Here is a 19,417-nt window from a genome sequence, read left to right as displayed (position 1 = left end):
TCCCCAGCTAAAAGTTTAGGATAGCATCCCTCAGAAAAAAAGAACTGTGGTGTTACCATTATATAATGATGGTAGCAAATTGGTAATACCATGGTACTGAAAGATTATCATAGTCATATACAATGCTATTAATACAGAACACCATGCTAATTCACCATTGAATTAATTAAAATTGAAATCACCATGATAGTATGTGCCCAAATCAAACAAACAAACAACCACAAGGTAACTCAGAGATCTGCAAGGAAAAACAGATGCATCCAATGGAAAGACCAACTAAAATTCAAGCAATTATAATCCTTAATCATGAATAATGTGGAAAAGTCAACCACCTTATTTTCAAGTTTACTTTGTCTTTACTCAAAATACAGTTCATGTGGCCTGATCAGACTGAAGGAGTTACAATCAGGGAAAGGACAAATAAAGGGGTCACACACTCCACCCAGGGGCAGGGGCCTGATGAGGAAAGCAAGAAGAACCAAACAGAGACGGATTCACAAACAGGCCAGTTTAAAAACTCCAGTGTAATATAACCTACAGATGAAGGCTTTTGCTAGTACCCCAAGTCAAATGTCCTTGTTCGGTTTTTTGTTTAACTTATTTTTTTAAGTCCACTGTTTGCTGTCCAGTGTCCTTTCAAGTCCTTTGTCTATCATGTAGGTCTCTGGATTTATTTGCCTGCTCAACATAGACAGTATTCCAGCACTCCTCTGTACTCCCTCTGTCCGCGTATTGGTCAAGAGGAGGGGCCAGTCGGCTGATGTTCATTGGCTTCTGCTGGAAGACTGGCAGGGAGTTGGAGCAGAGCTGTGCACCAGGAAGTGTCCATGTGCTGTTCCATCTATTACCCACACACAGAAATCCTAAAAAAAGAACGCATTTATGTTTCGTTGATTTAATACGTTGGCTACAGGGCATTGAGTGCAACATACTATATGTAGAACAATCCTTGCTGCAAGTACTTACAGTGAAAAGGAGCGTTCTGGCTATGTTTCAGACTCGGCTTCCTGTTCCACACCTGCTGCCTGGCGCATGCCTTTGATTGACAGGTACATTTCTTCCTCTGGATCATAGTAATAGAACTTCCTCAAGTAGACAATGAGCGGTCTAAGATAGGAAAAATAGGAAAGTTAGTATTTATAGACACTTTGTATGCACATTTTTTTGCCTTTAAATTGCTAAGCAATTTAATTTCAATAATACATAATAACAGTGGGTAGATCTATGTGATACACCCATAACCTTTTAACATAACCATTCTAGCTCAAATAAATGCTGTTCTTTTAAACTTTCTATTCATCAAAGACTCCTGAAAAAAATGTGTTATGGTTTCCACGAAATATTAAACAGTTTTTAACATCAGTGCTTTGGAATGATTTTTGAAGGATCATGTGACACTGGAGTAATGATGCTGAAAATTCAGCTTTGACATCACTGATGTAAATAAAAAAAATGAAATAAATTAAAATTGAAAACAGTTATTTTAAACCGTAATCATATTTCACAATATTACAGTCTTTACTGTATTTTAATTAAAAAAAATGTGCAGCCTTGGTGAGCACACAAGGCTTCTTTTCAAAAAATATGTTACAGACCTAAAATTTTAGAATTATGGTGTATCAGAAATCTAAATGGGCAAAATAATGTAAAGTGTGAGTGAGTCATACTTGGGGAGGGGCAGCTCCTGGATGTGGTCAATGCGGACGAGTTGTCGGATACAGAAACGGCACAGATGCTGGAGTGATTTCACATTGCTGAAGCGTGAGACTGGGTAGAGCAGCTGCACGGGGGTCGGGGGCAACCCTGAGACAGACACCAGATGTTTCATTACACTGACCTTTCATCTCTCACATCCTCAAACCTGTTTTTGGTCTTTATGAACGAAATAAACCCTGCCTCTTACTTCTGTACACATTGTCACCACAAACACTTCAGACAAAAACCATGGTTGTTAACTAAAACTACTCAAAATATTTTTTTGCCCCTATTATGCTATTTTAAACTATTTTTTGGTGCTGTTCACATGCATCCAAGGTAAAAAAAACTCTTTAATTTTCTCATAATGTACATTGCATAATCACCTCTTTCTTCACAGTGTCTTAAACCGTTCAATAAAGGATCCATTCTCTTTTTTCCGAGAGCCTACTCTGCTCTGATTGGTCAGATGGCCCAGTCTGTAGTGATTGTGTCGAAAACAAAACACCCAATTTCAGCTACGGAGGCTTCCTTAGCACTTGTATACACAGTGATGCGAACAGTAACAATGGTATTGGTTTTACCTTTTTAATTCACCCTTCGCCGGAAGTTTGATTGACAGGCGATCTGACCAATCATAATGCCAAATCTGCCATTTTGTCCGCCAAACAAACCAGACAGGAGAGTTAAGGCCATATTTACTAAACAGGGCAAATTAGTATGAGAGCCCAATTCCACAAAAGCTGTGATGGGAGTGGACAATTTTGCACGTGATCTACTGATGACATTCTGGATAATTTCCATAATGACCAACACAATCTACCAAGAGCAGAGCAAATTAGCGTCTGGTTTAAGACATGCTTTTTTGGGGGAGTAAATAATGGCGCAAAAACCAGTACATCGACGAGTGCAAACCTTAGTAAATCACCTTGCATGACTCATTTAAATACTCTCCTCCCATAAATTTTGTGTCTGAAAGGAAAACTCCTACAAATGCATATGCAATAAGGTGAGCCGCAAAAATAACCCTGTCCATGCCTTTTCAGCGCAAATTTTTCACTGCGTGTCTCTAGTAAATCCTGACAATAGTTTTTTAACGCCAAAAGAGGGTTTGCACTGTTGCTAGCTGATAGTAATCTGGCCCTTTGTCATTTAACATTGGTGGTGTGTAAAAAATGGTGTGTATTGACTTCTTTCCACCGTTGAAACAACATACCTTCTGATGTTCATTCATGTTTATTTTGTGCTATAACTAGTAGGAAGAGATGATTGGTTCATGTGCTGCTTGAACTGAGGTGCTACAACGATCTTTCAAGACACATTAAAGAGCCACAAAACAGTATTTGTTTGAATTTCTAACATTTAAAAGCTCAGACTTTGTTTCATACCAAAAGTAACCTGTTCTGTTTTCTGTTGGTGAGATGTCAGTGTTCTCTTTCCTCCGCAATGTACTTTTTTTTTCATTGCCTGAGCACATGATGTGTGGCATGAGTGCGCCATGGCTTGTTGGACGTAGCAAAAGTAACTAAGGGGGGCAGGTCTTTGCAAAGGGTCGATTCCATCGCGAGTCCTCATGCTTTGGAAGTGGATGCAAAGTGGATTCGCAGCGCAGCGCAACTGCATCGTCTTGACAACACGACATAATGCTACAACATGTTGTTTCTCAGCTACAACTACAGTGTTTGAGGGTGGCTAAAAGTACTATGTAGACATTGTTTGCAGGCAGCCAATAAAGACAAACCTATATAGATATGTTACAGAAGTGAGACTGGGATTGCTGATGACTCGTTTTAGTAATTCAGAATCGATTCTTTCTTTTAGGAGACAACTTTTATTTGTTGTGCACTTTGATCTTTAAAACTTTGCAGAACTCTTATATTCACAGACTGCTATTTTACACACTACGTTAAAGATAACAGTATAATGGGGCACTTTAATTTAAACAAAGCTGTAAATATAGGATAAAAATGAAAATAAACACTTTATGTTGAAGTACTAATATTACTAAAACTGAAATATGTTTAATTTAAAGTTAAATAGCTTCAGGCACTTTTTTGTCCCTAATTGTCCCTATTTTATTAATGTCTTCTCATATAAGCAGGATATTTGTAGCCTTACCAGGTACACGTGAACGTAGGAAGTAGAGGAATTTTCCATTTTTAGAGTGCATGATGGCTCGCTCAATGAATTCAACCACAGAATGGCAGCGGTCCTCAAATTTAGGGTGGCACCATAAACTGAAGGTTCCTGAAGAGTTAAAGGCAAATTTTAAGGAAAAGAAATACACTGAAAAAAAAAGATACTTTGTCACAGCAAAATGTATTAGTATTTCTAAAATTATATTTATAACTCTTTGATTTACAATTAATTAAAAATATATTTTTTTCAAAGACAAGAACATTCATTACAAAGTAAAACAATTATTTATTACAAAGACCATATCAAATCATTTTTATTAGAAATAAGCCACACATATATATATATATATATATATATATATATATATATATATATATAGTATATATTGCTTTTTACAACGTTGATTATAAACTTAAAAATTAAAATAGCTGTAAAATGAAAGTAGAATTTCACCTAGGATAATACTAAAACATTTTCTTAGTCAATGTTTAATTTAGTTTACTTACAATAAACAAATACAACTTCGAAAGACCCTAATGTTTACTGTGATGTCTGAAATATGCATCATATTTCTGTGTAGTAACAACACGGAAAAAAAAAACATACCAGAAAACCATACCAAATCCAGAAGGTAGCCAACATTCTGGTGTAGAGTGAAAAAACTATTTAAACAAATTATTTCTATAAATTTTTTTCTATGGGGAGTGTTATTTGCTTTTAGACAAACTAAGCAAAACAGGTTTAAATTGGAAACCATAATTTTCTATTAGACCAATATAAAAAAGCTAGTGCTATCAAACCGATGAATCGATTCTCTAATAAAAGTTAGTGTTTCTATAATATACATATGTGTTTATATATATTATTAATTTATATATATTATATGGTATATATATATATATGTGTGTGTGTGTGTGTACACAAACATATGTACACACACACACACACACACACACACACACACACACACACACACACACACACACACACACACACACACACACACACACACACACACACACATATATATATGAAAAAAAAATATATATATACACACACACACAGATATACTGTATTATATAAACACTTTTATTTTAGAATCGGTTAATCACATTTAATTGATTTGACAGCACTAAAAATGCACTTTAATAAATGACACTCATTTAAAAAAAATTGCAGGAAATAAAATGGGGGTGTGAAAATATTTAATGACCATCGATTTGATTTTTACTGTTCGCACTGTCATTCTGCAAGTGATGAAATGTAATCTTTTTGTAAGTCTCTTTTTGTAAGTCTCATTTCTTCAGATGGTGTAGTCAACAATGACCTTTTAATCGTACTCTGAGGATGTGGTTTAGATTGGAAAAAAAGGAAGGAAAAGTTGGCTACGACAGCTCCAAAAGAAAAATATCACCACAGGTGACGTTACAAGCCCAGCAGCTCTTCATCAGATTGGGTATGTAAACATAGTATTTCTTGTGTCTTTTGGCTACACATACGAGAATGATATACCAAAAAGGAGTATGTGTGTGTTTATGGATATGTGTTATATAAGGGGTGTAACGGTACATGTATTCGTCCCGAACCGTCACGGTTCGGTGCATACAGTCATACAACGAATGCAGTCTGTCACAGACCATCCACACTCCAATCCAGAAGGGGGCGCGCGCAGTAATGCAACGCTGTTTCGTAACCGCCACAACAGGAAAAAGAGCTGAGAAGAAGAGACGGTCTGCACCAACCCAAAACAAGGGGTGCTTCTCAATATCCCTCCTCTTCTCCTCTCTCCTCCGTCCTCCATCCTATGACCTGGAAACCGATCTAACTCAGCCATCTTGAAGGACATCTCTATTCTCTAATTGCATCGCGAAGAGTCGAGGAAAGAGGAGTGAGGAGGCTTCCAGAGGAGTCATGAGGGAGGATACACAGGTGTATCCTATGCGGAAGTGTTTTATCGACTAAACGTGACGCACGTATCAATTCTCCTCCCCCTTCACATCCATCACAATCGTTTTAATTTATACTTTACCTTTGCAGTTTATATAATCCACACATCTCACATATTTCAACAGGGTATCTTGCTTTATTATTATTTATCATGAATTTCTTAAATAACCAAACTTCAACAACATAAAGGGCAGATACTTTGAGCGCTGCTGATGACGCTGTTAAGTGACGCTCGAGTGATCAAGTATTCCAATGTATAAAAAAGCTGTCATTCGATTCCTCCGTCCTCATTTTCTTTCCTCGCAGCCTTCCCTCGCATCCTACAGGGGGTGGAACTGAGACGCGAGGAAAGGAAGCGAGGAAAGGAAACGAGGATGCACAAATAAGAAATGAGAAGCACCCAATAGTTCAGATGGCACTCAAGAGCTTGCTAAGAGCTTATACGCTGAGTTTCGATACATTTTTGGACGTGCTCCACAAACTTCACGATAAGAAAGGGGGATGGCAGAAAGCGAAAGTTCGTTTTATTTATTTTGCAAAAGCACAATGTTTTGTTTTTATTGTGAGTGTACACAAAAAAAATAGACAGTTTCGAATGATGTACTACTCTTATCTGCATGACCATAAATGACTGAGTATTTTAAGTTGTTTCCGCTGTTATAATGAGACAAGATCATTTGGCATTGTGCCGATTTGTGCCGTTGAAGTCTCACTTACTGTCCAGTGATGAAATATGAATGTCCTGGAAATGAAAAGCCTCAGGTGGCGCCAGAGGTGGGTAGTAACGAAGTACATTTACTTTGTTACATTTACTTGACTATTTTTTAGGAATAATTCAACTTTTAAGAGTAGATTTAAATGGGGGTACTTTTACTTTAACTCGAGTACATTTCTATTGAAAAAAATTTACTTTTACTTCGTTAGGGCGACGTTGCAGCCATTACTTTATTTTAATGCAATACATGTTAAATGCGTAGTTTATTCCAAGTGCTCTGTATCTTCTTTTGGGTCATGAGCGATGCTCAATTCACAAATGAATCATTCTTTTGAGTATGTCTAAATATCTAAATAATATCATGTTATATATATATATATATATATATATATATATATATATAGAGAGAGAGAGAGAGAGAGAGAGATAGAGAGAGATAGTTATACATACATAGATCTATATATGATCAGAAGTAACTAGTAACTAGCTACTTGAGAAGTTTTTTCATTGGATACTTTTTACTCTTACTCAAGTAGCTATTAAGATTATTACTTTTACTATTACTTTGCGTAAATATTTCTAGTACTTGTATTTTTACTTGAGTACACTTTTCGGATACTCTACCCACCTCGCTTAACTCGCTGTCTCCTTGTGAAAGGTGAATAGGCTCTTTTCTTCCTTTGTGATTTCTTGAAAAAAGCTTAATATTGAACTTTTTGCATCTGCCACTGTCACAGCATGTTAATGAACTCTCGCACACAAAGAAATCTAATCTTTTAGTTGCTAAGCTAAAAAAAGTAGTTATTTTTCATTATTCTATTTATTTTGTACTTTTATAACACAAGAAATGCTTTGCAGTTTTGTAGCTAAACCAATACCTTTTGTTTTTTTATCAGCCCTACAAAAAAATATGACCTATGTAAGAGTGCATTCTGTTTACTTCTTAGTGCTTAATAATACATTAAAAGAGGCTGTACTGTACCAACTAGGGGACTAAATGCCGCGAGGTGGAACAAACTGAAATTTGCACTGTCTGTTCAAAATAAATGAAAAGAAATCTAACATTGGGGATTTGTTGCTTTTTCCTGTTGTACCGAACTTGTATCGAACCGTGACCCAAAAAAAAACGAGGAAAAAAACTGACTTCTTTGTACCGTTACACCCCTAGTATATATGTGTGTGTGTTTACCTCTGTAGTGCTCCATACGCGTGTGGTGTGTGACTCCCTGTGAGCGAAAACTGAGGCTGAGGATGTATCGTGGGTCTGAACTGTCCCGCACCAAAAACGAACCATCTGGCTTCCCTCTTAGCTTCATTTCAGCATCCTCCCAGTTCATCGGCCCCCAATACCAGCCACACTGCAGACACACAAACACACACTGACCATCCAACAGTGCTAAACAAAAGCTGCTTATAAAGAAAACATGCAAAACCTACTAAATGATATGGACAACCACAGGAAGCCACAGATATGTTTCACAGTTAAAAAGGTCTGCCGATAAACATGCCCAATGATATTACAATCATGTGACTGGAAATTTCCAGTTGTTTCTTGACTTCACATCAACCGCTTTTGTCTCTCACCCGTTCCAGCTCTCTCAGGCTGGCAGTGAAGCTGCTGGAATCGGCTCCTCTCAATGGACACATGATCGGAGCCGGGGCCACTCTGGCAGGGGCCGCAGTGTCCATCGGTGATGCGGCCGAATGAGGAAGTGCTCGGAAGAAAGCATCTGAGACACAAATGGAGCATTTTTTGAATACACCAGCAAATTTTAAGTTCTGATCATCCTAGTTCTGAACTAGACTAGTATCCCATTCAACTAAATGACTACTTATACTTTTTCTTTGGTGTAGAACGTCTCTTGACAAATAACAAATATACACAACTAAAGACAAAAGTTTGTGTCACATGATCTAATATTCTGATCTGCTGCTCGAGAAACATTTTGTATTATTTTCAATGTTGAAAAACAGCTTAATATTCTTGTGTTGATACTTTTTTTCAAAATTCTTTGATGAATAGAAAGTTCAAAAGAACAGCATTTTTTAAACTGAAATATTTTGTAACATTATGAATGTCTTTACTGTAACTTTTGATCAACTTCATGGATTTCATGAATAAAAGTGTTTTTAACTGATTGTTTCAATCATTTTAGTTTAAAATGTAGTCTAAAATTTTGTCCATTTGGTCAAGTTTTTAACCTGCAGTATGACAGGCTTATCAGTGTTATAATTGTAAATTGTTAAAAGTACAAACATCCCAAGTTAATAATATGAGGTTATTAAAATTGTTGTATATAACAATCAGACAAGAATTAAACAAAATATGTTATTTGTTAATTGGTAATTTAAAATATGTCTAAATGAATTCCGATGAGACAAGGGCTAGTTGTCACATTTTTTTTTACGCCAGCGACTGTTTATTAGTGCAGGTTTATTTCTGTATCAACACAAACTTTAAAAGTATTTGATAACAAAAATTAAATATTTTCACCATTATTGTCAATGAAAAAGATACAATTCACTGAACACACATTGTCCTTTTGTGACAGCATTCCCAAGTAGTGCTCTCCCGACAGCTAGAGCAAAACAAAGTTGTTTTGAAAAATAATTTAGAAAAATTATTCTAATTTCCCTAGTGAAAAAAACCTATACCAAAATGTATTTAAAATACATTTATTTCATACTAAGTATACTACAAATCCACGAACCATATTTACTATGATATCGCTTGAGACTTTTCGGAGTACTTCTTAATTGCTGTTATGCCCTTGCTTTGTTAATGTTTTTTTCTTTCCCCGAGTATTTCTCTTTTACTTTCACTTTCTTAGTTATGTTCTATTGGCCCACGCCGCTCACCTGGTCGCAATGTTCCCTGTGACGTCACTGGACGCTTTGAAACTATGTTCCGTGACAGCCCTATATTCTGTGAATTTGTGTATCCCATGCCGTGTGTTTATTAATTGTATGCAACCGGCTTGTGTTCTGTTTCATCTCCATTTGTTCTACCTCTGTTATTGCAGGTAAAGGAGGACAGGTAAGGAGGTCGCGCGACATATATTGTGCACACTTAGGTATTTCACTTTGTATTAGATACACTAGTTTAGGGGCGAGTTCCACCTGTTGTATTTTGCGTTTGGGTAGTTAGTGTAGGTAAGGTAGTGTGTCGGAGGACGCAAAGACTTTTCATTTAATTACTTTCTTTCTTTCTTAGGTTAGAGATTGGGCTGCAAGTTAGCTTGGTTTTGTTTTTGTTTATTTCTTTGATTTGGAAGCCGCCCGCGTTCCTTCTTTAATCCTCCCTTGTTTAAAGCTACCTCCTATTGTGAATATTTCTACTCATGATATATATATATATATATATATTTATTTTACCTTTTTGTAAATAAAACAATCGCTTGCAGTAGTGGTGTTTATTTGCCTTTACTCCTCACCTAGTTATGTTGTGTATCTGCAAATGTGTGTTTCTCCCAAATTAATGTTACTCCCCTATACCCCTTGATTGACCATCTCAGGGATGTTTTAATATCACTATTAGTAAGGATAGTATGATCTCTGTATAACATCAGTCTTTAAATGCAAGATATTTAAAGTGTATCTAAAGTGTACTTGCAATAGTTCCACTTTGGCACAATCAAATATAATGAAGTATATCTTTAGTTTGACCTCAGCATTATTTCTGGATGACTAAAGTGCAAAATAAGTTGTTCCAATTTAGCAGACTTAAAGTATACCAATTTAGGATATCAAAAGTACAATTGCAGGGTATTTAAATTGAGTACATAAATACGTAAACGTATTTGTAGTATACTTCGCATAAAATAAATGTATTTCAAATACATTTATTTTTCACTAGGGTTAATAGGGTGCTGAACTGGATGTTTAAAACCAAACACACAACTTCCCTCAGTGTCATTGTGACAGCATCTCCCCTATCGCATATCACACTGCAGGACACATCTTTCACTAGCTATGTTTCCATCCACATATTTTTATGAGCATTTTGGGATAAAATGCATAAAAAATAAAACAAAAACACTTGATGGAAACGCCGATATGTGCATACATTCTAAAAATGCACATAAACAAACGTATGTGGTCAATTTAGGCAGATAGCTACATTTTTTATCCGATAAGAAGACATGAGCATAAACTACGATGGAAACATATTTACCGAATGAATCCCTCAATGCGCAACAAAAAACTCTTGTGACATCTTCTCAACAGTGGATAGGATTGATAACTGGACTAACCAGTGGACCAATTTCAGTGCACAGCATCTCAAATTTTGGTTTGATCATTGGTTTGATCATTCTGAAATGCCTGAGTCAAAGTCTGTCATCAGAATGATTTAGTATAATGACCTCCCAGACCTCCCAGCGTCTCACATGATTGTGTTCCCAAACACCAGACATGTGAACGCAAGATAACATGACAGCATTTATGGGTAAGGTTTTGTCTCATTTATGATGTAGAAAAAGATCAAGTGGCTTCCTCAATTGCAGCAACTTCCATTTTTACTATAGAAATGTTGCGCTAATTTCCCAGGAAGTGATCATTTTGTTCATTTTGTTGGAAGCGTCTCACATGATTGTGTTCCCAAACACCAGACATGTGAACGCAAGATAACATGACAGCATTTATGGGTAAGGTTTTGTCTCATTTATGATGTAGAAAAAGATCAAGTGGCTTCCTCAATTGCAGCAACTTCCATTTTTACTATAGAAATGTTGCGCTAATTTCCCAGGAAGTGATCATGGGACACATGGGAGGGAAAGTGCGATATTCCAATTTTGCACATAAGTTAAATTCACAACTTTGGATGGAAACATAGCTAGTGATGAAATGTCATATCCACTACATATAAATATGTGTAAATGCGGTTATAGATAATAAAGTTACCAAATCTTTAATATTACCATCAACCTTCCTATTTGATACAAACGTTATATATGAGTTCCTCAGCAAATTAACAACAAAGCTTAAGTTTGAACTCTACAGTACCATCACCTTCACACTTCCTCTCTTTATAAACGCACATTTGTCACACTACCTTCTTCCTCCAAACTGCGAAAGGAACCGAGAAACGAAACCACGCGGTCAACCAGAGCCTTTGTTTGACAAAACGATAAATGCGGCAGATGGCATTCATTGTCTTTGCCATTGCTTTTCACAAGAAACATCACAGTTACATTCACACTTTCCCTTTATGTTTGATGGAATAAAGTTGCTTCTGAGGGCGGAGAAGGAGCCGGTTCGCAGAAAGGGAAGGGGATGTTGGAGTCTGCTCTCAGAACCAGAAAGGTGCCCTGAAACACCCTTAAACACACACCACCCCCTCCACTGCACCCAAGTCTTACCATTGAGGCTGAGACTATGCTGTATGGTGGCGTGGAGAGGGGGAGGAGGAGGAAGAGGCAGAGGGAGAGACTGCAGGGACGCCCCCATTACACTCACTAGGAAAGGCCCAGGCTGCGGCCCACCTATATCGTCTGGAAGAGAGCAGGAGGGAGGGTTCAGAGCCAGGAGAATAAGGAGATGTCAGAAAAAGCAATGGAAACGTAGAGAAGGTTAAAGTCTATTAGAATGAGACAGGAGCCTGGGGCGATGAAGAGGTATCAGAACATGACTAAAATCAGCCCTAACAGCATTCAGCTTTAGAGCAAAGGGACAGCAACAATATTCTTGCATATATTACCAAAAATAGATCAAAATGCAGCCAGATTTCAGAAGATTTTGATTAGACTATCATGGATATTACATTCAATGACCTGTGATTTATGTATGAATAATGTGGTTTTGCCTGTATGAACCATAAAGGAGCAAGACAAATCCTCCATTTATGTTACAATATCTGATCCTCTTATAGCACTTGAAGAATAAGACATCGTGACAGGAAGCATAATGACATGGGGAACTGCAGCATGGGAAAAGAACATGGGTAAATCCACACGCTGGTATGTGTATTCAATCACATACTCACGACACTGGAAAATTGTGTTGGTTTTTTTTACTTTAAAGGAACATTGCGGGTTTAATAAAGTGTTTCATTGAGATACTATTCTAGTTTTTAGTAATATTTTGAATTAGATTTTCTTTTTATATTTTCGGTTTTCATTTTACTAACTTTGTTAAACTAAATGAAAATGCGTAATGTTGTAAATAAAATAAGTGTAAGTCTTTTATTTTATTTATTTTTTATTTCAACAAAAGTGATATTTTTCATGGCTTTAGTTTTAGTTAACTCTATGATAACACTGGTTCAATACAATCTTATTAACAGCATTTGTGACAATGTCGATTATCACAAAAAATTATTTTTAATTTATTCCCTTACTTTTTAAAAAAAATGATGGGTTACAGTGAGGCTTTTACTAAGGAATTGAATGTGGCCAATCCGTAAAAGTTAAAAATACTCATTGTTTCAATAGTAAATAATAATTATATTTGAAAACAATAAGTGTTAACATGATTGTAGTGGGAAAATCACTCACCTACCTACAGTGTAAAGTTATATCCAATTTTTAGTAACTCTAAAACATCTGTAAAAATTCTTTTAACAGCATCACAGTTTACAAATACATAGATTTTAACAAAATAATTATTGTAAGTAATTGTTATAAAATTATAAGCTTCAAATTCCGATTTTTAAATACTCCAAAAAAAGTGTCTCATTGTAACCTCCATGTTTCATGTTTCTTCTGCTGAACACAAAAGAATATATTTTGAAGAATGTTGGTAACCAAACAGTTGATGAACCCCATTGACGTCCATAATATTTTTTTTCCTACTATGGAAGTCAATGGGGTTCATCAACTGTCTAGTTACCGACATTCTTCAAAATATCTACTTTGGTGTTCAGCAGAAGAAAGAAATTCATACAGCTTTGAAACAACTTAAGGGTGAGTAAAGGAGGATACAAATTTCATTTTTTAGTGAACTATTCCTTTAAGTTCAATGTATAGCATTTGTGGCATGATGTTGATTAGCATAAAAATCTAACTTGACTTGTTTATTGAAAAAAGAAAAAAATACCTCTACTCTCAACCTAAACTTGCTTGAAAAAAAAATCAACTTCAAACAACGACTGAATAATCCCACATACCTATTCATCTTTGTTCCGTCGTGACAAAGACCGCTTCAGATCTAAAATCTATCTGTCTAGTATTGAGATTATTTCAAACTTCAATCTCAAAGACCACACTGAGCTGATGAACAGGAAGAAACTGTGCAGCGGTCTGACTTTATTAGAAAAAGAACTGCTCATCTGTGTGCCAAATACTGGTAAAGTTTAACCACATGTAGACTTGCACAATAACTCATCTTAAGTGGCGCTTCTGTGAATTTTATGCTTTCAGAATGCAATCAGAGACTCCGGTAACCATGAAATGAAAAGAAAGAAGGTCGAATAAAAAAGGGGAAATGAAAGGACAAAGTGAAAGAATACGCAAGTACGTTGACGTCCTACACGGCATCTTTAACATCCGCCTTGGGTTCGCTCACAGTGAGGTGAAACAGATCATCTTTTAAAAATTTTTAAAATTTTAAGGGGAGGAACTTTGATCTTTTACTTTAAAAGTCCAAAAAGTAATGACAAGTAAGTAGACAATCCTTTAATGCTGTCTGAGACCAACAATGAAGCTGTGAGTATAGGTCGCACCGGGTAGTTCTAGGAACTGGTGGTTCCCCGAGAACTAATGATTCCCGTAGGAACATTTTCCCGGTTGCATCCGCACCGCCAGTAGGAACTCTGAAGTGACCGAAGCCACGCTGGTTCTTGTGACTTTTAGTTTGACAGCGAGGAAAACCTTTATTTTGACGGCGCTGAGAATGCCAGCCCGAGCACTCTCCCTGTTCATTCGTTTACAATCTGTCTAACAGTCCTGTTTAATACATTATTAGATAGAACTGTTATACATAGAAAGACAGTATGTAAAAAGTTATTAGCCTACGCCGTGTGGTTGATTTCCAGTGTTGCTAGCTGAGTAGAAATACATAATCATGTTTAGCTTGGTCCCCTCAAAGTTGCGTTGGATTTTCTCTTCAGCGTAAAGGTTAAGAGGCCCATCTATCACTGTTTTCAATGTTTGTAGAGTTAGTTTCTGGAGTAAATATAGAGGCTATAATCTGTATTTTCATATCTTTTTTAAAAATAGCGGGTGCAGGTGTTTCGCGTGCGTTCGGCCAATCAGCGTACACTTACGTCACTGGTAGTTCCTCTAGCGCTGGTTTAGACCCTACTCAGGAGTAGGAGCTAAATTAGTTCCTTCAAAATGAGTTTCTAGAACTAAAATCGTTCTTAGTTCCTGCGGTGCCAACACGCCAAATTCCGGGTACTTCCACCAAAAGTTCTAGGAACTATGAAAAGGTTCCTCCAGTGCGAAAGCCCCTTATAATTACTTCAAAAACAGCGACTTTACCCCCTCGTTGCTGAGGAATATAATGTAGCGGTTCAGTAGCGAAGCTATTTTATTAATAAACTGAACTTTCTGTGTGTGCAGTGCAATCTAAGATCTCTGTGTGCGAATGTGTGTGTGCTTCAATGAAAGCAGCGCATTAATACAAAACAGTGATTTATATGACCGTTTTTTACTGTGTTTTTGATCAAATAAATGCTTGGTGAGCATAAGAGACTTCTTTCAAAAATTTCAAACAATCTTACTGACACCAAACTTTTGAATGTAAACGTAGATAGAGGTGACAGTAAAAAGGATGAAGGGAAGATACCCGGGTGGGGGGGTTACTGGATAAATATTTAAAAAATATGAAACAGATGGAGATGTGAAAGGAAGGAAAGCAGAAACGAAGGAGTTAAAGGGGGTGTGTGAACATCTGTAGTGGGGCTCACCTAGCAGACTGAGGCTCCGCCGAGGGGGAGGTGGAGGAGTGGGAGGGTGAGGGGAGTTCCTTCCTCTCTGAGAGATGTCCACATCCACCAACGACACCGTCTCTCCTGCAACCAGAGCCATAGCACTTAATGACAAGAGCCATAAGAACGACAATAACAACATTTGTTACAATAATGTAGCATAATTCCAAAGATTGGCCTAAAATGACACTAATCTCATCCAAATCGTGTGCCTGTGTCTTTATATTTCCCATGCACTGTGTAAGCTCATTAGTGGCTTGCAAATGTGCCTTCATTTAATGTATTCCAAGGATTCCTTTTGCTTCTAACCCAATATGTTCCCCTAAATCTTCGTTTACCTGTGAAAACGGGAGTAAAAGAGGCCGCAGAGAAGGCACTTTGTGCCCTTGTTAGTCCAGGTTGGCTGCAGAAAGACAATCATCATTTTAATTATTAAAATAAAAAAAGACGACACATTCATTTACATTCTTTCTTTATCTCAAAGTTTATCATATCATTTATTTATCTACAGTTTCTAATGAATTAGAAGTATACATATAATTACACTTGACTCACCTGAGGTCAATTATGACTTTGCGACTATCATATAAAAACAAATCAAAAGTACAACAGGTTTAATGAAAAGTGTTTTATGATAAACATTTTATGAGAGATTAAAAAAAAAAACATTTATGGAGAATGTGTGCAAAAACTGTCAAATGTCCTGGTTAATTTCGATCACTATTGTGTTTGAAGTGAGGATAAATCATTGATTGAAATGTTAAATATTCTTGGGATAAAGACCATAGTTGGTTCCATAATGCTGTCTATTTGCAGGTAAACCCAGAATACTTCAATAAACCATAGGTTCTCTATGCAATTTCCAATTGGTTTTTAGAAAGAGGTTTATAATTTAATAGTACATCAATGTCTGTTTTTCTACACTGCTAAGAAAATGTGTAAAAAGTTTACCTTTAGGGATACTACAGCTTGTTACAATGGCAGTGCCCTTAAAGGGACAACTCTACCTTATTTACTCCTTCCCTTTAAAGGGATAGTTCGCCCAAAAATGAAAATTGTCCATCAATTGAGTCCATCAACTGTTTGGTTACCCACATTCTTCAAATTATCTTATGAAATGAAATTCATACAGGTTTGTAACACCTTGAGGGTGAGTAAATGATGACAGCATTTTTGGGTGACCCCCCAGTGACAAGCTGTTGTACCCCTAAAGATAAAAATCTTGTAAATTTTTTTCTGACAGTGTAGTCTACTCTATAAAACTACACACAAAATTTGAAGGAACCATACGTAGATTACTAACCAGGACTACGATTGCACAAAAACTCATGTTCTTGTGAAAGTTGTAGTCATTAGGCTACGTGGCAAGTTATCAACTTATTAGAGCAATATTGGTAACACTTTATAATAAGGTTTATTAGTTAACATAAGATAATGTATTAATTAACTATCATGAACTAACAATGAGCAATACATTTGTTACAGTATTTAGTGTCAGTATCACTAACTTTGTTAGTGTTAGTTAATAAAAATACAGCTGTTCAATGTTTGTTCATGTTAGTTCACAGGGCTTTAACTAATGTTAACAAATACAACCTTTGATTTTATTAACATATTAGTAAAAGTTGAAATTAATATTAACTAATGCTGAAGTATTGTTCATTCTTAGTTCATGTTAGGTAGTTAACTAAGGTTAACTAATTAACTTTATTGTAAAGTGTTATTTAATATTATATTACCAAATATGTATTTATTATATTTAAAAAAAGCAATATTTTAAAAACACAACTGCTTAAAAATCCACTTTTGAGGTATGACTGTGTAGTTTATATTGTATGAAAACATCCACGAAATTGTCTTCAAGTTATGTTAACCTCAGAGCTTTTCAATTAAAATCAATTAAATAATCATAAGATGCCATTTGAAAGAAAGAAAGAAAGAAAGAAAGAAAGAAAGAAAGAAAGAAAGAAAGAAAGAAAGAAAGAAAGAAAGAAAGAAAATAAATTCCTGAGGGAGCTCGAAAATCATAAACTTTGTCGAATTGAATGGAACAAATTAATAATAAAAGAATAGCAATTAATAATAAAAGAATAACTACCCAAAGATACAATCATAAAATCTTTTATATTTGATTCCAAGGATGTTTGGGCAGAAGAACTAACCTGGCTGTGTCTTGTTCTCCACCGCTCGCTCCAGACATGTCCACTAAACTGCCCGCTGAGGATATGGAGAACGTGACTGACGGTCTCTTGTCCAAAAGGTTGTTAGAGCCACTACAGCTTTTAGTTCTAAAAAGTTTACTCAGGCGTATTTTAAGCGAGCCCTTCCTGGATTTCCCTGGTACTTTCAAAGTCTTCTCTCCTCCGCTGGCCGCGGAAAGATGCGCCCGGGTCGTGCTCCTGTCCGACCGGGCCTTCGGTGTGGACGCCTGGCTGGAGCACGGGGTGTTCTGGCTGGAAGCGGCTTGGGATAGAACCTCGGGAGTCAGTTTATCTGTGGTGGGAGCCTGAGGCCTGGTGTTTACAGAGTCTCGCAACAAACAACACGCCGGTGAGCAAAGTCCCCCGGACACCGCCATAGCTTGTCCGGACAGCACGGACGGGAAACATTTGAGCGTAAACGCACCCGGCTCATTGTTTTGTGAGTCGGTTTTCTGACAGGCATTGATGCCCAGGCCGTTCACCTCTTCTGACCCGAGGCCCTCCAGAACCAGCAGAGCATCACTGGTCTCGGTCGGGTCATCTCCCTGCCTGATTCCAGCCGAGCCGAGCATGCTTTGACATGAGCAGTGTTGCAGCTCGCCGTCCTTCAGTAGAAATTCGGGTACCGGAGCGACTCCCAGCTCGCCGAATTTCCTCGCCAGCTCCAGGACAGGACCCTCAGGCAGAGCCGTCGTGCAGCTCCAGCCCGGTTCTGTCGTCGAGCCCGTTTTGTGATCCACCACCGGCGGCCAGTCTTGTTTGTCTGTGATCAAGCGATGCCGGTGACACAGTTCGGCTCCCTCCGTATCCGTAGCAACCGCTGGCAGTTTGAGCTGTGAATGCAGGGTCCATGTAGGCGGATGCTGAGCGTCCACAGCGCCAGACTCCGAAGCGTGTACCGCTTGCTCCTCAAAAGCCCTGCGCTGATCCTCCGATTTGTTCTCGGCAAATCCTTCAGAGTCTCTCGATATGTTTCTGAATACCAACAGCTGAGGCCCCATTCCACCTCGGTGGGCGAGATCGTACCCGTGGGCCTCGGCTGAATGAAGAGGAGGCGGCGGCACAGACAGCGCAGGTCTAGTCGCCATCACTCCCGCGTCAGGTGCCTCCGTTCCGCTGGCCTGCGGAGCTTTGTTCACCGCCGAGATGTGGCCGTGATTCTGCGTGCATTCAAAGTTCCCCTTGATAGCCACCGTTAGTCCAGGTCCCGATGACAGATTCCCATTCTCCTCGTCCAAGCGGTCATCCTCGGCCGCGGAGACCAGGCGCATCAAGACAAAATCGGGAGACATATCTTGCGCGTTGTTCATTATTATTCCTCAATATACTGAAGGAATGAGCGATATCAGCGTTTCACATTGCTCCAGTCATGAGATCTCGTTTGTGTGATGATGGTAATCCTCCTGGTGTTAGTTATCCCTCTCACTCAGCGCCAGACAATTAGTGCATTTAAACTCTATTTCAGTCGCTCCTTCAACATTGCGCACGTCCTCGTCTCATTTCGCGTCCGGCCTTAAAAATCTCCACGGGTCTTTGTAGGGTCATACATAACGCTTCGTTTCACGCAATCCTAACGGCGTCTGTGGTCACATTACTGTCGAGGCCCCACCCGCCCGCTCACTTCCGCAAATTCGATGCGTTTCGTGTTTGGTCTTATCGGTGCCATCGCTGTCCACTTGGCTGCAGGCTATGTGCTGTCCCCCTTAGTGACGTGCACCGTGCTGTAATGTTGCTTTCATGTCATTTACCGCGCTGTTGTCTGGAAGACGGCCTTACCAACTGATGTTTATGATGCATCAATTGTAGTGGCATCGCCTTACCGCACGAATTCAACACAAATTAAACTCTCCT

General features: G+C 37.8%; 1 protein-coding gene across 2 annotated transcripts; it reads right to left on the bottom strand.

The window, feature by feature from the left end:
• Window positions 1-336: 336 nt before the first annotated feature.
• On the bottom strand, window positions 337-19,328 carry socs7 (suppressor of cytokine signaling 7). Of its 2 annotated transcripts, XM_077202950.1 has the most exons (10): window positions 17,528-19,271; window positions 15,704-15,768; window positions 15,345-15,449; window positions 11,857-11,988; window positions 8,081-8,226; window positions 7,686-7,854; window positions 3,814-3,942; window positions 1,668-1,803; window positions 967-1,107; window positions 337-863 (listed from the first exon to the last, which is right to left on the bottom strand). In XM_077202950.1, exons 1-9 carry the CDS (start codon window positions 18,874-18,876, stop codon window positions 987-989), a joined length of 2,352 nt encoding a protein of 783 aa, XP_077059065.1. In that variant the 5' UTR covers window positions 18,877-19,271; the 3' UTR covers window positions 337-863; window positions 967-986. The 2 variants fall into 2 exon arrangements, with proteins under 2 accessions (XP_077059065.1, XP_077059066.1); XM_077202951.1 differs by lacking the exon at window positions 11,857-11,988 and having other exon boundaries at window positions 17,528-19,328.
• Window positions 19,329-19,417: the final 89 nt, after the last annotated feature.

The sequence above is a fragment of the Siphateles boraxobius genome, unplaced genomic scaffold (genome assembly GCF_051911475.1).
Source record: "Siphateles boraxobius isolate OS27281-9 unplaced genomic scaffold, OSU_SipBor_1 5, whole genome shotgun sequence".
Taxonomy (NCBI): Eukaryota; Metazoa; Chordata; class Actinopteri; order Cypriniformes; family Leuciscidae; genus Siphateles; species Siphateles boraxobius.
Note: the sequence above shows the minus strand (reverse complement) of the source record. Positions and strands in the feature narration are given on the sequence as shown.

Excerpts from the sequence above, each read along its gene's own strand:
- socs7 (XM_077202950.1), bottom strand. The coding sequence starts at position 18,876 with ATGAACAACGCGCAAGATATGTCTCCCGATTTTGTCTTGATGCGCCTG. Across the intron at positions 11,989-15,344 it reads GCGGAGCCTCAGTCTGCTAG|ACGATATAGGTGGGCCGCAG; the intron begins GTGAGCCCCACT and ends GCTCTCTTCCAG. Across the intron at positions 1,108-1,667 it reads CAGGAGCTGCCCCTCCCCAA|ACCGCTCATTGTCTACTTGA; the intron begins GTATGACTCACT and ends TTCCTATCTTAG.